This window comes from Saccoglossus kowalevskii, chromosome 17 (genome assembly GCF_978046115.1).
Source record: "Saccoglossus kowalevskii chromosome 17, keSacKowa6.1, whole genome shotgun sequence".
Lineage (NCBI taxonomy): Eukaryota > Metazoa > Hemichordata > Enteropneusta > Harrimaniidae > Saccoglossus > Saccoglossus kowalevskii.
In genome coordinates this window covers 15,129,685-15,152,266 of record NC_140657.1, presented here as the reverse complement: position 1 = coordinate 15,152,266, position 22,582 = coordinate 15,129,685, and the positions used below count along the sequence as shown (strand labels likewise).

At 34.0% G+C, this 22,582-nt stretch overlaps 1 protein-coding gene across 2 annotated transcripts in view; it reads right to left on the bottom strand.

Annotated features, from left to right (window-relative positions):
* Positions 1-22,582, bottom strand: part of LOC100367681 (N(G),N(G)-dimethylarginine dimethylaminohydrolase 1-like) — a 44,441-nt gene that overhangs the window by 11,006 nt on the left and 10,853 nt on the right. For both annotated transcript variants that reach the window (XM_085492247.1, XM_085492246.1), the window contains exon 3: positions 1,870-2,001. In XM_085492247.1, coding sequence (XP_085348373.1) covers positions 1,870-2,001 — 132 coding nt within the window. The remainder of the gene's footprint in view (positions 1-1,869; positions 2,002-22,582) is intronic.

Genomic DNA, 22,582 nt, shown 5'->3' with positions numbered 1-22,582 from the left:
GTTAATGGAATGGAATACTGTGCCCCCCCCCCCAAATTATTATTTTTTACTAGCTCCTTATCAGAGGGTTTTTCGCCAGCAGACTGAAGAAAAGTTATTTTCAATATCACTTTGTATAACTGCTTTAATGATAGATCAAATTATGACAGAATGGACATTTAATTCAAAAAGCAACTCCATATGCTATCAGAATTCTACAATGATATCACCATAAAAACTCTAAAATTTTGACCACTTTTAAATAGTTTGCTTTGAAAAATGGTCAGTTTTTTGAATACAAAATACCGATAAATTTTTGGCAAGTCCAATTTTTCAGAGTGAAAATTCAACAAATATAAAAGTTGGGTTATATATAGTTATAGAAAGTCGTGTCTCTAAACAAACCATTTTAGTAAAAATAAGTGAGCAATTTCTGGCGAGGGCAAAATTTTGGAGGTCAATAAATTACAAAAATCCGTCAAATAACCAGGCGGCTGAATTTTTACGGTATATTACATCTGTCAAGTTCAGGCTATACCAAGTAGGAGCTAAAATTTGGAAGAATCTCATATATTTGCATATTTGTTAGACCCAATTGCATTCATGCACAGGAGGGAACAACAGTTAGCACAGGCTTAGAAACAATCAAACTTGTTAAGAATATACAAACCTTCAGTCTTTTTAATGGTACTCATGACTACAGTAACCAGGATAGTTTTATAACATATAGTGTAAAAGGATTAATTATTCACTGGGTTTTGCTTATTTCACTGACTGGAAATGCGCTAATTTAAAACCCAGTGAACAAGTAAAACTTAGCATAGAACACATTATCTAGTACAGTAAACTTTCCTGGTTACTAAATGTATACTAAAGTACATAATGCAAATACTGAGAATGCATATTGTGGAATAACCGGAAATAGTACAGAGTTTCATCACAACAACCCCCCCCCCTCCCATACTGCACATGTGAATATTTTTACTGGAAAGAAATTCTGTTTGTTTTGTACAGAGTTTGTTTTCAATGATTTTCAATGAAATTCGCACTGGACCAACTCAACATGTGTTGAGTATTGATCTGTGGGATGAATGACCACATCAAACTTGTATAGCAAATGCAGTAACTTAAGTCGGCCATCTTGGAACATGGTGCGTGTAAAGCTGCTTTATTAGACTTTCCAATGTAATGAAACCGGATTGAACCAGATAGAGGTTTCTGATTTATATGTTCTGAGTTTAATGTTCATATTTACGTTTTGTTTGTTCAATTCAAAGGACCTCATAAATGCTTTAAAACTAGACCGACAGGCACAGTAGCCGTCTGATAAAAATGCATGCAGAAAACTAGGAGACTAATGGGAATGTGTAGAAGAAGGAGGACTCACAAAATAACACAATTCAACATTAAACATTGCATAAATTAAAAGTGTATTGTAAACCATAGACGGTTATATCTCAACGACTAACACAGATCTGTGAAGTCAGGAATGAAAAGCTCCATTAATTGAGACATTCAATGTTCGGGAGAACAGAGGGGCTTTTCATTCTTTGAAACATAACTGACAAGAGTTGCACAAATAATGCCTGGGGGCTGGTGATCTTTGACCTCTCAGTGTCAATTACTGTACCTTTGTCATTTAAGCAGTTTAAACTTATTTAAGTGTTATCCTTATAAAGCTTTAAGAAAGTGGGACAAAATTTTAACAAAATTTTTTCAGAGCATACTTGAGAAATGACGGGAAAGATATGACACATTTAAAATGCAGATTGAGATGTAATTCATGTGTAGAGTACAATGGCAATTATACCCACAACTTGCACATGGCCCGATAATACTCAAACATTGCGAGTGTTTCTACTCTAGTGACAGAGTCTGAAAGGGACCTACCTCTTTTCGTCTAGAAGGATGGCCAGGTCTGGTTATCAAAGCCACTCCATTGTGAATTACAGCTGTATCCTCAACAAACACACAGTCTGGTAAAGCTTCATCTGCTGGCAACTCAATCACATCCAAACCAAGCTACAAACGAAAATAAAAAAAAAAAAACATTTGTTAAAACAACGAGCCACTGCATTTGATGCATTTGTATCTGCAACCCTACAACACAGAATACATAACATAATTATATTGACAATACTTTTTAACAATTTAATAAATTCACTTGTAAATTTTTTTAAATGTAGTTGAATAATTGGTTGTGGGGATGAACAAACGTTCAATGGCTATGACTAATCACAAAAAGTTAGAATGGAATTCACAAGAAGCTCAAAATTTTTTTAACAGAATGCATCAACCAATCACAGGCTTTGAATACTTGTTCATTTCTGCTGTGTTGGAGTTTTTTTTTATGATTGGCCATTGGTCAAAAAACTTGCAGAATCTTTAAGATGTTGGTTAGAATTTTCAAGAGTCTGTGCTTAATAATATGAGGTTATTACGAGGATACCTCAAAGTATGCACAAAGACAGTACAGCTAGAGTATCGACAGCTGCTTATTATTAGAGGGCGCATAATAATTCCATATTCGGAATTCGCATTTTCTTGTATGGTAGGATGAAAATATCCTGTAATATACCGCAAAACTATGGCACACTGTAACTTACATCATAGACCATTTAAGGTATATGCTTACATGTATTATAGTATACAAGTCAAAACAACAAGGAATAAATTTAAATATTAATGAAAATAATCCTCACTTTAAAAATGACAAGTTTTTACGATAAAGCAAAACCAACTGATAGATGCCTTGAGACTGCATTGTACAACTTTTACATAAATTGTGTGATTGAAATATCCATACATGGTGCTTTATATGCGCCAAGTAAAATTATCTTAAATTGCACAAATCTGTTTTCTCAAAGTCTAGGGAACAATTAAATTTAGAATTATGACATTACGTGAGTAAAGTGATTGCATCCCTTCTTGCATGGGCTTTCAGAAGAATACAACAAAACAAACCAATTTCTAGGACACACTGACCTGTTACCCAATCTATTGAGGCAGTTAAGCTTGCCTGTAATTACCACTTTATGGTCTGCTATATTTTATAGAGGATTTTAACCTTTCTAGATAAGCTTCCAGATGTAAGGCATACTCGCACTAATTCACTGTTGGTATTTAAGTTGTTGAATATATTGCAAAGATCTTACACTAGTTAGAATGTAAACACCCGACACATTGTGTTTATAAAGCACATATTCTTATGCAATTTCTCATGCAGCATGTAAGTCTAACAAAAATGTAAGTGCAGAAGCAGTGCATGCAGCAGCTCCATGTTATTATGCAAGCGGCTTTAAATAGCCTCTTTAGACCTCAAATTGACATTACTCTGACTAAATTGTTGCCCCACCTCCGGATTTCTTTTTTTTTTATGGGATTTCTTTTTTTTACCAATGTTGATGACCCTGATGACCATAGATCATTCACATGTACTGCATATAAAGCAAATTTGCAGACTGTCTCCAAAAGTGTTATTAATTGGACACAGTGTTTGAGAAAGAGAACATAAAACCTTGCATCCATTAAATAGTCTCCAACGGTGACACAGATGCCATTTGTTTGCAAAGCTTTTCAAGTCTGCCTCGATTTGGCAATATTTAGTGACACTATCTCCATATACTCAGTACTGGATAATAATGAAAGTTATTTACATAAAACTCTGTCATGTTGGGTCAAGCAACTTACTTGTGAAACATGCTTTGTGTACATGTACAGTGTACATCGACTTACATGTATATTTACGTGTAAAATTTGGTTTAATTTGGTTGAAAATGCAGAAATAATAGAATCCCATCACAAAACGCACACTCTCACATATATGTATATGTTGGCATGTTTTTTGTTGTCATTTTTTACTGTTATCTCTTCTTAAATTATTATTACAAACAGAGAATAAATATTTATGAACAGAATCAGATGAGCCTCCCCTAACATTGTATATGTCAGTCAATATAATCACCAATCTACATGTACCTTTGTGCATACAATGTACTTTGTGATATTCACAATATAACCTATTAGTACATGTATCTAGGTGAGATGTACATACAGTAGAAGGTTTACACTGCCTAGATAATATTTACAGTAACAATATATACATGTAGTTTAAGCGTAGTCCCTTGCGAAGGTGCATGTCTGCAACTACATGTACAAGCAACAGATGACGACATACATAAAAAATACATATACTTTATTAGTAGTGCATGCACAAAAGGCCAGACTTTTATTATCCCTTGTTTCGTGAAACCACCAAATGAACAGGAGCCGAAAATGAAATAAAAATAAAATTTTCTTTCAGGGTAATTTCTCTCTTGTAAACACAAAAAAAAATATTATTTTTATCTTCATTTTTTTACCGCCCACCGCATAACAAATCCAAGTTGCATTTTCGTGGGAGTATCATGATCAAAGTACCGAAGTCTCACGCAGATGAGAAACAAGGTTATACATAGAATAAAATCTTATTTCATTTCTTCTCTCCGATCAATGATCTCGTTTACAATTCTTTGAAAATCACACAAATCTAACGGGAAAAAAAGAATTAATTATAATTTTTTTTTCGCCCTCCTCAAAAAAATTGCCTTATAAAAACTTGAGAAACAAGGAATAAAAAAAGTCTGGCCTAAATAACACTAGACACATATATGCATATTCATGTCCGCACAGCTTACACTCAAGAATGAATAATATATTGTCTAACCCACAGTCCCTTAAGAATGTAAATGTCTGAGTCTACTAGCAACAGATGACAAGATACATAAAACATAAAACATATATGCTCTATTAGTAGAGCATGTGCAGAGGTGTTTCTACGTTCAAAATATGTAATACAATATATTTTAATGATTCAAAATACAATAAATGCAATTTTTTGTTTTGAACATGTACCGTATTTCTCACAGAGTACAATATGTATAGTATCAAGCAATGGGACTGTTTTTAACAAGAAGTTGAAAATATCACTTTTTACCAAAAATTACAAAAATATTCACCAAAATTAGAGAATTGAAGATATCATTATGAAATGAACAAATCTGAGAGAGGTCCACATGTAGTACCTATATATGTAATATCAAAGCAATTCGACTTGCGGTTTTCAACAAGAAGTCGAAAATATAACTTTTTACCAAAAATGACAAAAATATTCACCAAAATTAAAGAGTTAAAGATATCATTACAAAATGAACAAATCTGAGAGAGGTCTACCCAAGGTACATATACACCAAGTATCAAAGCATTCAGGCTTGTAGTTTTCAAGAAGCAGTCAAAAAAGTAAAACATTGACACGGACGATGACGAACAATCACTCATATGATAAGCTCCGCTCGACCATGTCGACAGCGGAGCTAATAATGAGTTTGGAGACTACCATTTCTCTCAGGACCTAAGAATAACCCTGAAAAGAAGTTTACAAACCATTTCCTCAAAAATAACAACTGCTCAGCTGGCAGATGTATGATAGTGGGCAGGTTTTAACAGTCATCGGACATCTACATTGTATATAACTTGATTGCTGCGACACCCGGCTGAAACTTTTTGTCTTTTATTTGATTTCTGTGTACATAATGATGCATTAATTCACAATGACTAGAACATACCAATGTAGATCTATTAAACAGGTCTAACAGCTATTATAACATGATGCATCCATAATCCTTTTAAAGCACAAGACACCACAGGGTGGCCATATGATGAACAGAAAGAAAAGACGTAATTAGGTACGCCTGAAATCAACTGTACAGTGGGATTCACATAGAAATCTACATCTATCAGACCCTCAAAGGTGATTTATTTAATACTTTAATAAATCAAATTATTATAATTACCTTCATGTAGATTCTAGAGATGATAAAGTCACAAACATTGAGGAACAAAGCTAGGAGTTTTTGGATTAATGACAAGTTTGAGAATCAAAATCGCTTTTAAATGTGAAGGCTTCTGCTTGAATTGGCAGGTGATGTTATTTCAAATGTCTTAATGTTCATATCGTATTTTTTAATCGCAAAGTGGATCATTTTATTCACCTGAGAACAAACATTCAAAAATGAGTTGCGTATTAAAAATATATGTATACAAAGGCAGTTTCCGGGGTGCCCAGAATGTGCACAGAAAAAATCAAAGATGAAGCATAGATTCAAATTAGAAGTGACCAAAGTCACAAAAGGCCAATAATAATTCTGATGCCAGGGTTAGCCTTTTCTGAAGACTTGACTACTAGAAATTTATAAATAATTAAAACAAGAAAGCAAGCCAAGCTAGTTTCAAGCCAGCTATACCGTATGTTATTAGTTAAACTCTGTACTATTGAGGTTCATGTAAAAGAGGAGATACTTTTTTCGAAATTTTTTATATGGAAAGTGTTTTTTTTTTAAATTATTTGGGAACACGACGTTCATGTACGCGAGATAAAATAAATCTTCTATTCCTTTACATTTTTTAAGACAATTTCATGCATAAAAACATGAGATATTGAAACAATTAGAACATAGTTGATATTGACCATTAGAAATTCATGGGACACGGCAGGCTTGACATGTAGACGACCCCCCCCCCAAAAAAAAATGCAGTGAACATGATCAGACAAAATGGTATGAACATAAATAACACGCACACACAATAAATTAAAAGAAAAAGTGAATTTTTAAAATGTTCTACTCCTAACCAATAAAAACATTTATAACGCAGTGAATTTCCTAATCTCTCATTCATATTTCAAAATTTCCTGCAATTCCCTTGAGAAAGACAATCTAATCAAAAAGCACAGGCCTCTGATATGAAAATATGCTCATTATCTTTTACAGAAACGATGGAAGCTCTTTAAAAACTGTGGGAAAATTACCAGGTGCATAGAAAAAGAAAGTACTGGGGTAGTAAGTAGTGAAAACGTGTTGTATCTCAAATCCATTGAGAGATTGACAAGATTCAAATTACAGTGCACTGTGACACCGACTTAACATTTATTGAGAATTTTGACATACGATGATACACATTGACCCTATTTATTGATTATATTAAATCTGATTAATTGCATTCACATGGCGACAAATTAAATCATGGGAAAATAAAGAATTTGAATGAAATTCCTGATAATATAAATTCATTTTGGTTTTTTGTATGTCAAGGTTTCCATATAAAATTAGTATTTAATCATTATCTGATTTGAAATACCGTTAATAGAAGCAAATTGATGGTAAAATTAGGTTGTAAAGTGATGCAGTAAACAAGTCTTATATTGCTAGGGGGAAAGTAATTCTAGTTATGCAAGGTACCAGTGCATTATTTATATAAACAAGTAATTGCATTACATAGTCCCTGTGAGTTATCTAGTTTAAGAAATATATACATAATTTTAACATTAATGGTTGAAGATTTGGCTTGAGAACTGCATTCACTATAACAAAATGACCACCAGTCGGCCATTTTGAATGCTTTCCATACCATTCAAAATGACTTGCATTAAGGTTCCATGATGTTCAATGAGATGTATCCATCCATCCATACACGACTCAAAACTGGATTTTGATTTTGATCAATTTTAAGATTAAAATGGCAGCCTTTCGGTCATCTTGAATCAGAGCCCCCTCCCCCCCCAAAAAAACGTGAAAACGTGTGATAAGATGCATTCCATATATAAAGTTTGAACATGATCAGTCAAGACATAAAAGATAAGGCTCCAGAACAGCACTTGATAAAAAAAAAATGGCCGCCTGTCAACCATTTTAAATTTGAGAAACAAAATGACATTCAACAAGGTCCCATAATGGAAGTGCATATGTTTCCTAAGACGCATGATGTTTGTATGAAATTTGAATGTGATCAGTCCAGGCATGTCCAAGATACCTGGAGAAGTACACATGGCTTCACAGAAGACAAAACATAAGACCACACCGACAGACGAATTAAAAACCATTTTCATGTTCATGTTCAAATGCATGCAAAAGATTACCTTAAAATACATCTAACACAAGCAAAAAAAAACATCTGGTCCTCCTCTCAATTGTGCATATGTTATTTAAATGATTGAAAATGTAAAATTAGCCTAAGTAGAGAATACATGTATATCCAAATGTTAAAATAGTTTACTTAAAACCCATTTGAAAATAACGGTTCATTACTCGCGTCTGAACAGTCCTGACAGCTAAAATTCTAATCAGCAAAATAATAATAACGATTAATCATTTCAAAATATAATGACAAGTGCAGTGAACCAAATTAATATATATATTATTAATATGGAGCTTGGACGCCTATAAAGTAATAACTCCTAATGGGAAAATGCTACATGTATCTCTACCGTTACTACGGAAATCATGACCATATTTGTATGATAGAAGCGCTTTTCATCACCAGTTCCCTCTTTTCATCACAAATTCACAAATTAGTCCTGTTTATAGTTTGTACCTTTCCCTTCAGAAGATTGAAACAAAATTAGCCATTTTTTTTTAAGTAAAAACTGAAAATTAACTCAAATTTTGTCTGTTGGATCCAAAATTAGGGTTCATTTCCAGAAATAGTGGAGAATACAAGACAAAACTGCAGACAAATTTGGGAAAGAAAGTCTGGTGGTGAAAAGGGTAATAGAATTGCAGATAATCTAAAATTTGTTTTATTGTATACTGGATCTCTAAGCAATGACATGTAAACATAAAACCTACATGTATTCATACTGTATCTAGCAATGACAGTGCAGGTTTTTTAGTTGTTTCATTTGCCACTGGTACATATAAAGTGTATTTTCCACAGAAACCTGATTTCATCTTATTAGTCTTCAACCTTAAGGTAAGCGGACTATGGTCACCATCGAGTATGAGAATCAAAAACCATGATTGATAGACATGTGGTTGACTACCAAAGATGGGGTGGACATGCTGGGGATACATGTGTACAAATGTAGCACATTGAATTGCCGTTGAGAAAGTTGGTAATAAATCGCATAACAATGTTCATTGGTTTATTTTGTAAAACCAAGGAGCTATTGACCCGAGATACCAAGAAATAACAAAATAACTTTTGTGTGTGTACATGTATTTTGAGAAACTTGTCCTAACATTTTTCAAAATCGCTATTTTTGAACAATTCCATATAATACAATGTTAAAGAAAAATCACATTTTTTATACTTTTTAAAACCCAGATGTTTGAAATAATTCAGGACAACTAAAAGTACCCCATTAGTCACAATATATATTTTTTCAGCCTATGTCACCAGAATACAAATTGCAATATGGCACCGGATTTGCACTAGTGTCTCGGCAACGCGAGTCCCACTTACAACATTTTAAGAAATGGAAATTTGACCATGGATAACTTTATTAGAGATTGGACCCCCAACTCTGGGAAGCAAAATATGGGGTTAACACGATCCCTGTCAGGCATAATATCTCTGCAATAGAAACCGACATGTATGGTAAAATGTTATACTGACAAAATGGCCACCATTCACTAAAATACAATCATCATTATCTTGAAACTTAGGCTGGTGACCCCCCAACATTTTTAAGTGAATATTCTTATATTGCAAAATAAATAAATTCTGGATATTTGCATTTATGAGGAGGTTTTCTACTTCAAGGTGAACCATTCATAAACCTGTACATTTAATGCTGAACAAAAGTGGTATCCAGCCGTGAACCTGAATGCAAAATGTAAATCGCAGCAGGTAAGAATGGCATACAGTCCAGCATGAAAGGCAATTGAACCAATTAGCTGACCTCTGAATGCTAAATAGTCTATACTTATACAGATTTTATTCTTGTGAATCCTCACACAGCACGAACAGAATCTCAGAGCATGTTTATTCCACCAAACATAAAACCACCTGAGCCAAATAATTATCACTGCTTTTATTAGAATCAACCACTTGCATCAGGATTTCTTGCAAATCACTGTTTTTAATCCAAAGTCAAATTTCACATCATTTTGAATTCTTAACTATTATGGCAGTACTCGCACAATACAGGGTGCACTGACACAGATCAATGTATGTAATCACGTCAATATTGATTTCCAGAGAAAGCTCATCTAATTTTAATTTCTGTATGTGATATGTATATTGCATGGAGATTTCATGGCAGGTTATTACCTGACATCACTTGCTTGTAAAGCTGGTTGAATCAAGTGGCATCATGGGATACATCTATGGACCAAAGGTGTGTTCATAATAGAATACATACCATGATATCATAATATCAAGTGTTAATCTTTCATCACATGATCAACTCCAACTACAAAATTACAATTTTCCTTACCAAAGGCACAACCTCATATCTTCAAATTCTCTAATTTTAATAATTTGCCATTTTTAGTAAAAAGTGATATTTTTAACTACCGATAATTCTATTGTTATAGGTTTCTCCTAAATGACAGTGAAAACTATATAAATTACTAGTACTGTATTAAAAATACTTTATTTCTGCTTGAAATTTATTTTCGCTATTTTTGCTGAAGGAATGATTCAGTGTAAATAAAATGCAGTAAAAATAACTTTTCTTACACCGGGCATTTCTCATTCAACTTGTCAAAAATCAGTGAAAATAATTTTCATACAAAACACCCAAAAAAGCCTTTTCAGTGAAAATTAATTCCAGCGAAAATAAAGTATTTTACAGTATATACATGTAGTTATGTAACTGGAAACTGCTCTAAACTGGAAACCCATCTTCTAGTTCCTTCTACAAATAACTTGTCTGTATAAAGACCTCTGCGAAGTTAATGTTTACTATGTTTTTGTTGTTTGGTCCAGACAGGTTTTAGTGTACATGTACATGCACAAACAATGTACAATGTTGTTTGGTGACATACTGTACCAGCAGAATCAATTAATTCAGCAGTGTCGAATGTGTAATGCCATGATAAAATGATTTAATTTTAATTGCCGTATACACCTGAATCATAAGGGACATCTCACGATATGATTGATTACAAGGAGGAAAGGTCCTTCAATATATTTGCATGCGTATTACTATGCATAAATATATATTCAGAAAAATTTATTTATTATTTTCATATTGTCCAATAGTATTCATTTGTACATGTGAATGTACATGCATTGTTTTGTTAAGAAAACAATTCTGTTATTTTCAAAATGTTTACCCATTTCCCAATCGAACCTTTCCCAAAAGATTTTTTATTTTTTGCTAAATTTTTTGTATATACATGTACTTTCACGTACCATTATGAAAATTAAATAAATACAATTATCCCACATCAATAATAAAATAAACAGCTTCTTTCAAATATCAATGACATTTTTGTAATTACTGTTCAAATCGCTACATGCCAATTCAGCAAATTGACTCATTGCATAAATTAACAGAATCCTAATTTAGCTAAATTAAATTTCGCTGAAAAGACATTTTGGTTGTTTTGTATGAAGCTTATTTTCACTCATTTTTGAATGAGTTGAATGTGAAATATATGAAAAAGTTATTTTCACTGAATTTTATTTCCACTGATTCTTCCCTTCAGTGAAAATAGTGAAAATAAATTCCATGTGAAAATATGGTATTTTAAAGTAGTTAAAAACACATGTTTTTAACAGTGTTGTGGATGTCTTGTACATGTATACCATAGGTAAAAATACACTGGATTTAATATTGTCTTGTGTTCCCATTTATTAAAGTTGAGCTTGTTACTACATGTTGTACATGTATTTATTTCCTTAGTTCTGTAATTTTTAGTTTATGAGTAATCAAAAAACATGTCAAATAAAAAAGAAGTTGAACTTGTTATTAATTTATGATTAAACAATTTACATGTACATTGTATACCATTTCTTCCCAGACTTGCAAAGAATGCACAAAATCAGTTCTTTGCAAAAATTAAAGCATTACACATACGTGTATATGTAATAATTGTTGACAATCAGCGGTCTTGTTTTTATTATGCTAGATTCATCACAAATACTGCTAGGCAACGTCCAATGACACTCCAAGTGGCATTCTGAACAAGATTAATTAGGTATTTATGCATTCTGCTAAGCCTTGATACACTCACTGAATTCTATCTTACAAGTTGACAAGCATAGGTGATCTGGGGTGGCTGACCTGAAAGGAATTCAAAATATCCATGCATGGTTGACTGACTGACTGACCAACTGACTGTGCACGTCCTACCCTACTCTCATTCAAGGTAATTTAAGCATAAAAAGTAAGATCTCTGTGAGCATGTGCTTTCACAGGAAACGCAGCGGAATGTTTTAGAGCTCTTTATAATAATTACTTTAAACAGAGATCCCCTGAGTGCATCTAATCTTGAATAATATTTATACCGCAAAATGTGTCTGTGTTTACATGTCAAGCAAATATAACACATTCCCAATTAATTTTGAAAAATTTGCTGCATCTATGGAAGCACATTAAACTGATTTTCATATAAATGGTCTATACATGTACCAGGGAAATGATTCTAGACAAATACAAGTACTGTAAAATATTTTATTTTAGCTGGATAAGCTTTTTGGGTGTTTTGTTGGAATTTATTTTCACTGATTTTTGATGAGTTGAATGTGAGACAGGAAAAAAAGTATATTCGCTGGATTTTATTTTCACTGAAGCAGCCCTTCAGCAAAAATAAATTCCAAGCGAAAATAAAGTATTCTACAGTATTAGATTTAACCATTTTTTTTGTCAAAATCACTTTCGGTAATCACAATACAGAACAAGGTTGGCATGTTTTAGGTACCTTTCTTAGAACAAAATCAGTTCAGACACACGTACATCCAAGAAATGACAATGCACACATGGAACTCAAAACATAAATATCTATCAGCGATGAAAATAGTGAAACTATCTTCAACTACCATGTATGTACAATGTATGTATGTAACAGCAAAAGTCAGCATTTTCCATAAAGCCTGATTTTTGAGTGCCATCACTTCGGTCTACTCCAATTCCTTTCTTATCCACAAAAGAAAAGTCAGTTGAAATTCAGTACTCAATAAACCTATTATAATTGTTATCATGGCAACTACTGATTATTTTAAGGCAACAGACAAACAAACTTCTACTTCATTTCTGTTCATAATTTGCATAAAAATAAAGAATCGATAAAGTGTTCCATGTTTATAGACTATTGGAAAAGTTAAAATTGCATGCATCGTGTTGAATAAAAAATACTCAGTCAAACCATTACTGAGACATTTTTGTTTACTATTTACTGTATTCGGTACAGAAACACCCATAATACACTATTTCATTTTGCAACTTGAATGATAAATTGCGACTGTAGTACGTGACTGTCTGCCGTCGAAAACGATACACTAATACATAGTACATTAGTTGCGCAGGGTACATAATAGCTAGCAGTGCAGACGTACGTTGGTGGGCGGGTTAAATTGACAATAATCGACAGTTGATGTTTTTCGATAAATTTGTGATGATTTTAAGTAGTATGTTTTGTGGAAGCATTGAAATCTCCATTTCCCAAAGGACAGGCACCAGCTCACCTATGACATAGAGGGCGCCATTTAAAAGCACCAAAGATCATAAGGTCACATGCAAATAGAATTTCAACATCAGAGAAGTCAATTGACCTTAAAAAGAAAAAGAAAATAATGAAGCTGAATCGTTGGATGAGAGATATTTTAATTTGAATAAGTGGTATAAAAAATATGCTGTAGGCACTAGTTTTTTATAAAAGCAGAAACATGATATGTGAAACAATATGTACCTTTTGAATCGGTTGTGGCTTCATTACACAGGCATAACTTGAAACGCAACAAAATGTGTGAACAAGTTACGCCAACACAAAGGGCTATAATATGGTAGAGTTGAAACACCCTGGGTATCAGCATCTCTGTAACTATTACATAACATCTACACTGCAGAGTAAAAACAGGGCTTAAAGTGCCTGTGAAATGGCTGCTATTTTCGCGCCTAAAATTATCAATTGCAGTGTTCTCCCCAGACTTCATATCAAGCATCACGGCCAATTTGCATAACAATGCATCTAATTTGCATAATTTTTATTTGCATAATAATCAGTTTTTCCCAACAAATATTGTCAATCTACAATTAATTAAAGACAAGATATTTTTATATCTGATAAATTTTATATCATTTTACTGCATTGTATTTTTTGTTTTTGTATCAAGTCAAATAAAGTTTGAAATGGAACATCATAAAAAGGAAAAAAAAATTAAAAAACTTGTGTTATAGCCAGTCAGTGAATATACAGTCTAACCTGTCTTAGCGGCCACCCTCAGAGAACGGTCACCTCTCCGGAGCGGTCAACCTGCAGCAGTCCCATGCAATTTGCCATGTAATTGACACTCCATAGAACGGCCACCTGTCTAACGCAGCCAACGGCCAGGTTTCAGCGGCCGCAGTGATCAATTGAACTGCATATAACGGGCATAGTTCCCGGATGTCTTGCAGAGTACAAAGATTAAGCGAGGCTCCAAAGACCACAAAGGACAAAGTTAGCACGTTTTAACACCTTTCATTCAACCGATGGCTTTGGCAATTATGTTTTTTTCCTAGTTTATATTTCAGTTTATCACGGCCAGCACACCGTACCGATGGCCTGGGAACTCCAAAAACATAATTAAGAATTTGGAAGTGTCCTGATAAAAAAATGTCATTAATATTTTGTTGAAATATGTATACCATGGGAACAGAAGTGCTATGTACATCGGCTTTGTACAATGAATCAAGCGGCCACAATGTCGTCAACCCGCAAACTTGTTGTGAATCGCCGAGGTGAATCGGATTGCCGACGATAAATCCCCGATCAAATTGATTACCAACAAAACAAACATAGCAACTCACTTGTTATTTAGTATCGATATTTATTCACTTTGAACTCCTATAAATATCGATAAATACGCATGTAACTGAAATTGATAGCAAAAAGAAAAAAATTAACGCAATGGCCATGCCTGTTTATACATCCAAATAAATTATGCTAATTAGCCTCGCGCATGTGCGTTCTTGTTCTTCCGGGGTTATGATAACTCGGGTCAAAAAGTAGTGTCACTTCCGTTACTGTGTATCGATCGCTGCGAGGGAATGTGTGTGCAGTATCGTCTCCTTGTCCAACTAAATTCGTTCAACAATTTTTGTTTTAGTCACTACTGCAATGATACATGTAACAATAGATGATTTTAACAATGATGTTCAACTGACTTCAGTTCGCCGGCCAAAGTCGCCAGGCATACTTCACTCGTTTCTATTGTTGCAGCGGTACAATAACATGGAAGTCGCTCAGATTTCGATTGCGCAAGGTAGTGTTTTGATTAAAGGGGTCAACCATTTCGTAAGTGAGGTAGGTCAAGGAGATTTTGAAAAAAAATATCAAAATGTTAAAGGGAATTGTGGTGGGGGATAATACTGTCAAGTTGTCACATAACTGCAAGGAGATCTAGCACTACTATAGATAAGTGTTCTTTTCGTGTATGTTGTAAGGATCAATAAAGCACTGCTAACTGTCCCTCTCTCCTCACCTTGAAAAAATTTGCTATAGCCCAGGGACATTCCAATTTATTAGAACAGTTACCAAGTGTACACATGGAGTACGTCCATGGTGTACAAGACACAATAAATAATAAAAGAAACATAAAAATCAGAACAGCTAAGCATAGCAAGCTGAGTGATTTCTTTAGTAGGAAATGAGACTAAAACTGCAGCTGAACATGAACTTTACTGTACAAATCTTCAAACATTCAATTTTCGATACTACTCATTATTATTTATCTGTAAAAAGTGTTTGGATACTGTGTACAGTAGTGTGACAGTGTGTGTCAAACAGGGTTGTGAGATCTGTTTTATTACATTGATGTAATGCCTAATTAATATTCATGAATAAATTAGTGAACCTGTATAGAAAGGCCACCTGTCTATAAAGGCCAAAATCTCGAAGTCCCCTGGGTGGCCACTATAGATAGGTTTGACTGTACTGCTATCCATGGATGTAACTGGTTCATCATTGTGTATAAGTTTTAGTGCCCATGTCACTGTCGGTTCATATAAACGTCGGGGAAAACATTTTTTGGTTAAATATATAAAGTCGGCAAGATATCGAAATATGTTGAAATTAATATATCAATAATTAAAAAAAAATTCTACAATGGCAGTTCGGCGATTTTTCATTGCAATATACCTTGTGAGTACAACGCTACGATCACCATAACATTGTCAGCTGACGGCATTGCGTTGGACGGGTATTCACCGCTGCTATTGCGATCATCGGTATCTGACTTTTTGGTGTGAAATACACAAATTGTTTATTAAAACGATTCATTGATGATTATCATAAGCATTAAATCTAAATTGCCAATGAGATGTTGTTTTTAAACATCGCGGAAAATCATGCATTCTGCGCCGCCATCTTTGTTACCTCGATCAGAACCCCTAATAGCCCAGCATGCATCGGTCACAATGTTGCAACGTGCATTATGTCGCCTTAGGGCGGCGTTTTTCTGTACTAAGGTACCCTATGAATGGGGTATTTCCAGAGGTCAGAGTTTGTTTTGTCTCATCCCGTCTTGTCTGCTGTTGAATTATTCATACTTTTCTTTCCAATGCGACTTAATTTCACTTGTTCTTTTTTTAATTTTGGAGTAAATAATGTCACCAGCGATCGAGTGATAACAAATCAGAGTGCAGCAAAAATGGGGTTGATCTTCCCGACGTACGCCGTGACTTGTTTTGTCACATTGTTGCCGTTGCGTGCAGTGGGCAAATTATTGCTATTCTAGTTATTTTTTTTTGATTTGGAGGCTCTGCACCTTTGAAAGACTTCGCAACATATTGCAGACTTCCGTTTTTATCACTGTCTTTGTATGGCTAACAAAAGCGGGATTACCTAAATCGATCAATACATGTTATTGTTTTAAATACGTGCAAGACGAGACTGACACTTGTAAACAAAAATATAAACATCACGGCTGAGTGACCAAGCGTCACGGACAAAGGGCAAGCATCACGACCGAGTGTCCAAGCGTCACGGTACCGTGTCGCTTCAGAGGCCTGGGGAGAACACTGAATTGATACATAAATATTATTAATTTTTATGTTTCTAAGCATGAATTATTTTTTTTAAGTGAAAAAAATGTGTTTTAAACTCAGTCTACGGCAACTTTATTTTTGTGTATTTTAAAACGAGGCTCCTCATTAGCTTCTCATTTGCATACAGAAATTCCCCTTGTGACGTCAGAAGGGGAAGTCGCATGGCAGCTTGCATTGCCGATACGTGTAAATAAGGCAAATTTCTTGTGCAGTTTTCTCGTCTTTGACTATATTGTCGCTTATGTACTCATTCGTCGAGGAAGAATGGACCATAATGAACACATAGTATCAATTTTTGTTGCATGGAGTAAAGTTAGATGCGAAATATGTCCGTTTTGGTGTAGCTGGTCACCGTGATAGTCATCGACACCGACGCACGTTTGTACACTGTTGCTGGACAAAATAGAATTTGACGTCGGAATTATCTCGTTATTTAGCAGGTTACTAGGCACGTCACTGCACTGTTTTATTTCATCGATCGTCTGAGTAAAACTTTCAAAATTAAAATAAAAGAACATATTTTGACATTCTAAACATTAGACTATAGTGATCACTATAAAATAATTAAACAAGCAGCCTGTCGGCTGAGATAGCTCCGCTGTTAGCAATGCACATGGCAATTAAAGAACAGAAGATATCATTAGAAAATGAACAAATTTGAGAGAGGTCCACATGTAGTACCTATATGTATAATATATCAAAGCAATTGGACTTGCGGTTTTCAACAAGAAGTCGAAAATATCACTTTTTACCAAAAATTACAAAAATATTCAACAAAATTAGAGAATTAAAGATATCATCATGAAATGAACAAATCTGAGAGAGGTCCACATGTAGTACCTATATATGTAATATCAAAGCAATTGGACTTGCGGTTTACAACAAGAAGTCGAAAATATCACTTTTTACCAAAAATTACAAAAATATTCACCAAAATTAGAGAATTAAAGATATCATTACAAAATGAACAAATCTGAGAGAGGTCCACATGTAGTACCTATATATGTAATATCAAAGCAATAGGACTTGCGGTTTTCAACAAGAAGTCGAAAATATCACTTTTTACCAAAAATTACAAAAATATTCACCAAAATTAGAGAATTAAAGATATCATTACAAAATGAACAAATCTGAGAGAGGTCCACATGTAGTACCTATATATGTAATATCAAAGCAATTGGACTTGCGGTTTTCAACAAGAGGTCGAAAATATCACTTTTTACCAAAAATTACAAAAATATTCACCAAAATTAGAGAATTGAAGATATCATTACAAAATGAACAAATCTGAGAGAGGTCGACATGTAGTACCTATATATGTAAATATCAAAGCAATTGGACTTGCGGTTTTCAACAAGAAGTCGAAAATATCACTTTTTACCAAAAATGACAAAAATATTCACCAAAATTAGAGAATTAAAGATATCATTACAAAATGAACAAATCTGAAAGAGGTCCAAATGTAGTACTTATATATGTAATATCAAAGCAATTGCACTTGCGGTTTTCAACAAGAAGTCGAAAATATCACTTTTTACTAAAAATGACAAAAATATTCACCAAAATTAGAGAATTGAAGATATCATCATGAAATGAACAAATCTGAGAGAGGTCTACCCAAGGTACATATACACCAAGTATCAAAGCATTCAGGCTTGTAGTTTTCAAGAAGAAGTCGAAAAAGTAAAACATTGACACGGACGACGACGACGACGACGGACAATCACTCATATGATAAGCTCCGCTCGACAAAGTCGACAGCGGAGCTAAAAAACGACAAATTACAGTTACTAAATAAATGATAGCCGCATGGAAATAAATTGACATTTTGTTGAAATAGGTGAACGCGTCGGGTCACGGCGAGGGCAAGTGTGTTAAAAGCGGCGTTTAATTGGATAACAAAAATAATCGAGATCGACACACATACAGATAAATTCAGAGTGGATTCGAGTTAGATTGATCCATGGCGTGATTGTCATAATTATAACATAGTATTAAAACTTTATTTGGTGGAAACACATTGACCAAGCCTGGATTCTTATTTCATAAATTATTACGCAGATCAAGCTGCAAGCATGGAGGTAAAAAAGAACAGAGGTGTGAATTCGACATTCAACACCAATCACCAAACAATTCAGAAACTTTTAGCCTTCGAAAATGAAAACAGTTAGCAGTGTGTAAGGGCTGTGTAATTTCCCGTTTGTCCGACGCTTCGTTTTCGTGTCACTGTCAAAATTATTGCTACCTTTTACTTAACAGGGACTAAATGGTCTCTATAAAACGATAATCAGAATCGCAAAAAAAGTCAACTGATTTGAAACACTTGCCGGACGTCTCTCTCTCTCTTCTGAAATCCGCCTCGGTGATCATGGGCTGGTCCGGAATCTATTTCTTTCAAAAATGTTGTGCCAGGTTTAAGCTTAAGTGATGTCGCACCTTCGGATCGATTAGAAACGTGTGAATTCATACACTATGGCTATACGTTTCACTGCAACTGTCCACAACACAACATCTAAAAACTCTCTCTCAAAAAATAAATAAATAAAATAGAAAAAAAAAAAGAAAAAAACGCCGACCGAAAAATGTATATTGTTGAAAAGTATACTGAACGACCAGTGTTATTACGGCTCAGCGGTATGACTTCCTCTCACATTTTGTCATTTGGTGGCGCACTTTCGGCAAGAGTTGTAAATCCGGAAACAGTCGACCGTTTCACGATAGGTGGGCGTGGCTACAACACGAGAAATATCCCAAATTTACTTGGATACGAGTAATCATTTGCAGCAAAAAAATCAATAACTACCCTTTTCAGTGGGACACAGATCTAATATGGGAAACGTGAGGGTGGGCATTGCACAGGCAATTTAAATCTTGTAACTCTGCAACTATTTATAATGAATTTGTTGCTAAACTACATTCAGTGCAATGACTGTATTCATATATTTCTAAATTGGGGCTTATAATTTTCAGTACATGTAGTTTATATTGTTATTTAGAACTGTATGTTATGGTTATTTAACTCAAGCTCTGCTGCTCGATTCAAACACATTTAAACAAAGGCATATTATTACGATTTTGAACATGGCCAAGAGATGTCTACATGGATGGTCGAATGCATTTGACAATAATTGAAATAGCATGCAAAACAGAATTATATGGTCAACTGAACGTATTATTGCCTCTCTACGGGTCAGCACCATTGAGAATGGTATCCAGTGGCTACCATATTCACGCTCTTTAAAACATTGGTATATTAAATCACACTATGTAAATTCACTTGTCTAAGAATAACTTTTTTCTTCTAATGAGAACTTGGTAAAGCTGAGAACACAGAACTCAATAAGATTATACATGTAACTGACAAGGTGTTATCAATGTATTGAAGATATGAATATGCTAGCGACAGGAGGTCCCCTCCTCACAGCCTGTCAGGAAGTAATAAATGACTACCTACATCGGGCTGAAATTTTGGCAGAAAAAAAAAAATCGGAATAAATGATACCTTATATGTTGCAATACAATGATTGTAGGATCCTAATAATAGGCAACTCTAAACTCTCTTATTGATATTGTACATAACCAGCAACACATGATCTATTTCTGAATAAAAACAAAGTTTGGATTTTTTCTACAGTAATTGTCATTTGATGGACTAACCTCAATGGTCATAACTTGATCTGCATAAATTAGTACTATGAAATATTACTATCTGGCAAATGTGTCTTACAACTTGCATTCAGCAAACCATTACTTACGAGACATGAAAGTTAATATTTCATTAAATTGATGACGTCAATATACTTTTTTTCTGAAGTAAATACTGCTTGTGATGATAGATTAAAAAGGTATACTCTATTTAATCCCACGAGGCAATGCATCATGACGATTTATTGTGAAAATATGTAGGTCAGTGCCCATAGGACCATGCGATAAAAGATCATTAAAGTATTCTGGAAAATTTTAAAAATGAAATGAACAAAAAATTAAATAAATGATGACAATTAGGTGACTATATTTATGATACATGTGTGCATACTGGGGTGAGGCAAGGCATGGCAAAATCCCAGTCATTTGTACCATCATTGACAGATATTGACATACATTGTACATGTAGTAAGGAATGAATGTACAATGTATGCATTCCAAGATGACATAAATAATATTGTGTCAGTGTGCACAAATGTACAATTTACAGAAAAAAAATGTTTCAGTGGATGAAAAAAAGTACAGTACTGAAGTAGGTTTTGTAATAAAATCATATTACTGTGGAATACTTTATTTTCGCTGGAATTAATTTTCGCTGAAAAGGCTTTTTGGGCGTTTTGTATGGAATTTATTTTCACTGATTTTTGATGAGCTTAATGTGAAATATAGGAAAAAATGTATATTCGCTGGAATTTATTTTCACGGAATCATCCCTTCAGCGAAAATAAATTCCATGCGAAAATAAAGTATTCTACAGTATAACATTATTTATAACACTTGTCATGGGTCCCACTGGTCAGGCTGATTATTAACTCCTGCAAACCCAACCTTGTCATTATGTAGATTGTATAGCACCATGGGTAAATTCATATGGAGATTGTGAACTGCTATGTTGAGGAGTGAATATTATTTTCAACTGTTGAAAAATAATGGGCCAAGTGAGAGATTCACCCCCCCTCCCCCCAATAATTTTTATAGTCCAGAAAATTAAAATCTGTATTTTCTTGTGATAACATTGGAATATCTGCCATTCGACAACCTTGAATTGGATTGTGAAACGAATGCATGTGCATGTGACATTAGTCTGAACATGATTTGTCAAAGCATGTCAGATATACAATATAGCTCTGGAATTGCATTCATTAAAACAAAACTATCACCAGTTGGCCAAGTCCAATTGATGTATGAAATCCATCCACCCACAACCAAGATCTGGTTTCATAAATGCTTAATTTTGATGAAATTTAAGTATAGAAATGATGTCATTCAGCCATAGCCTCATGAAACGAATGGATGTGCACACGTACATGTATATAATGTATGTGTGAAGTTTGAGTGTGATTAGCCCAGTCATGTCCAAGATAAAAGTATGGATGGATGCACAGAAGTCAAATACATAAAACAAGCAGCCTCTCGGCTGAGATAGCTCCGCTGTTAGCAATGCACATTTCAATTAAAGAACAGAAGATATCATTAGAAAATGAACAATATGCATAGTATCAATGCTATGGGACTTGCTGTTTTCAACAAGAATTCAAAAATATAATTTTTCACCATAAACGATTGTGGTTTTTAACAAGAAGTCGAAAATATCACTTTTTACAAAAATGACAAAAATATTCATCAAAATTAGAGAATTGAAGATATCATCATGAAATGAACAAATTTGAGAGTGGTCCACATGTAGTACATATATATGTAATATCAAAGCAATTGGACTTGCGCTTTTTAACAAGAAGTTGAAAATATCACTTTTTACCAAAAATGACAAAAATATTCACCAAAATTAGAAAATTAAAGATATCATTACAAAATGAACAACTCTGAGAGAGGTCCACATGTAGTACCTATATATGTAATATCAAAGCAATTGGACTTGCGGTTTTT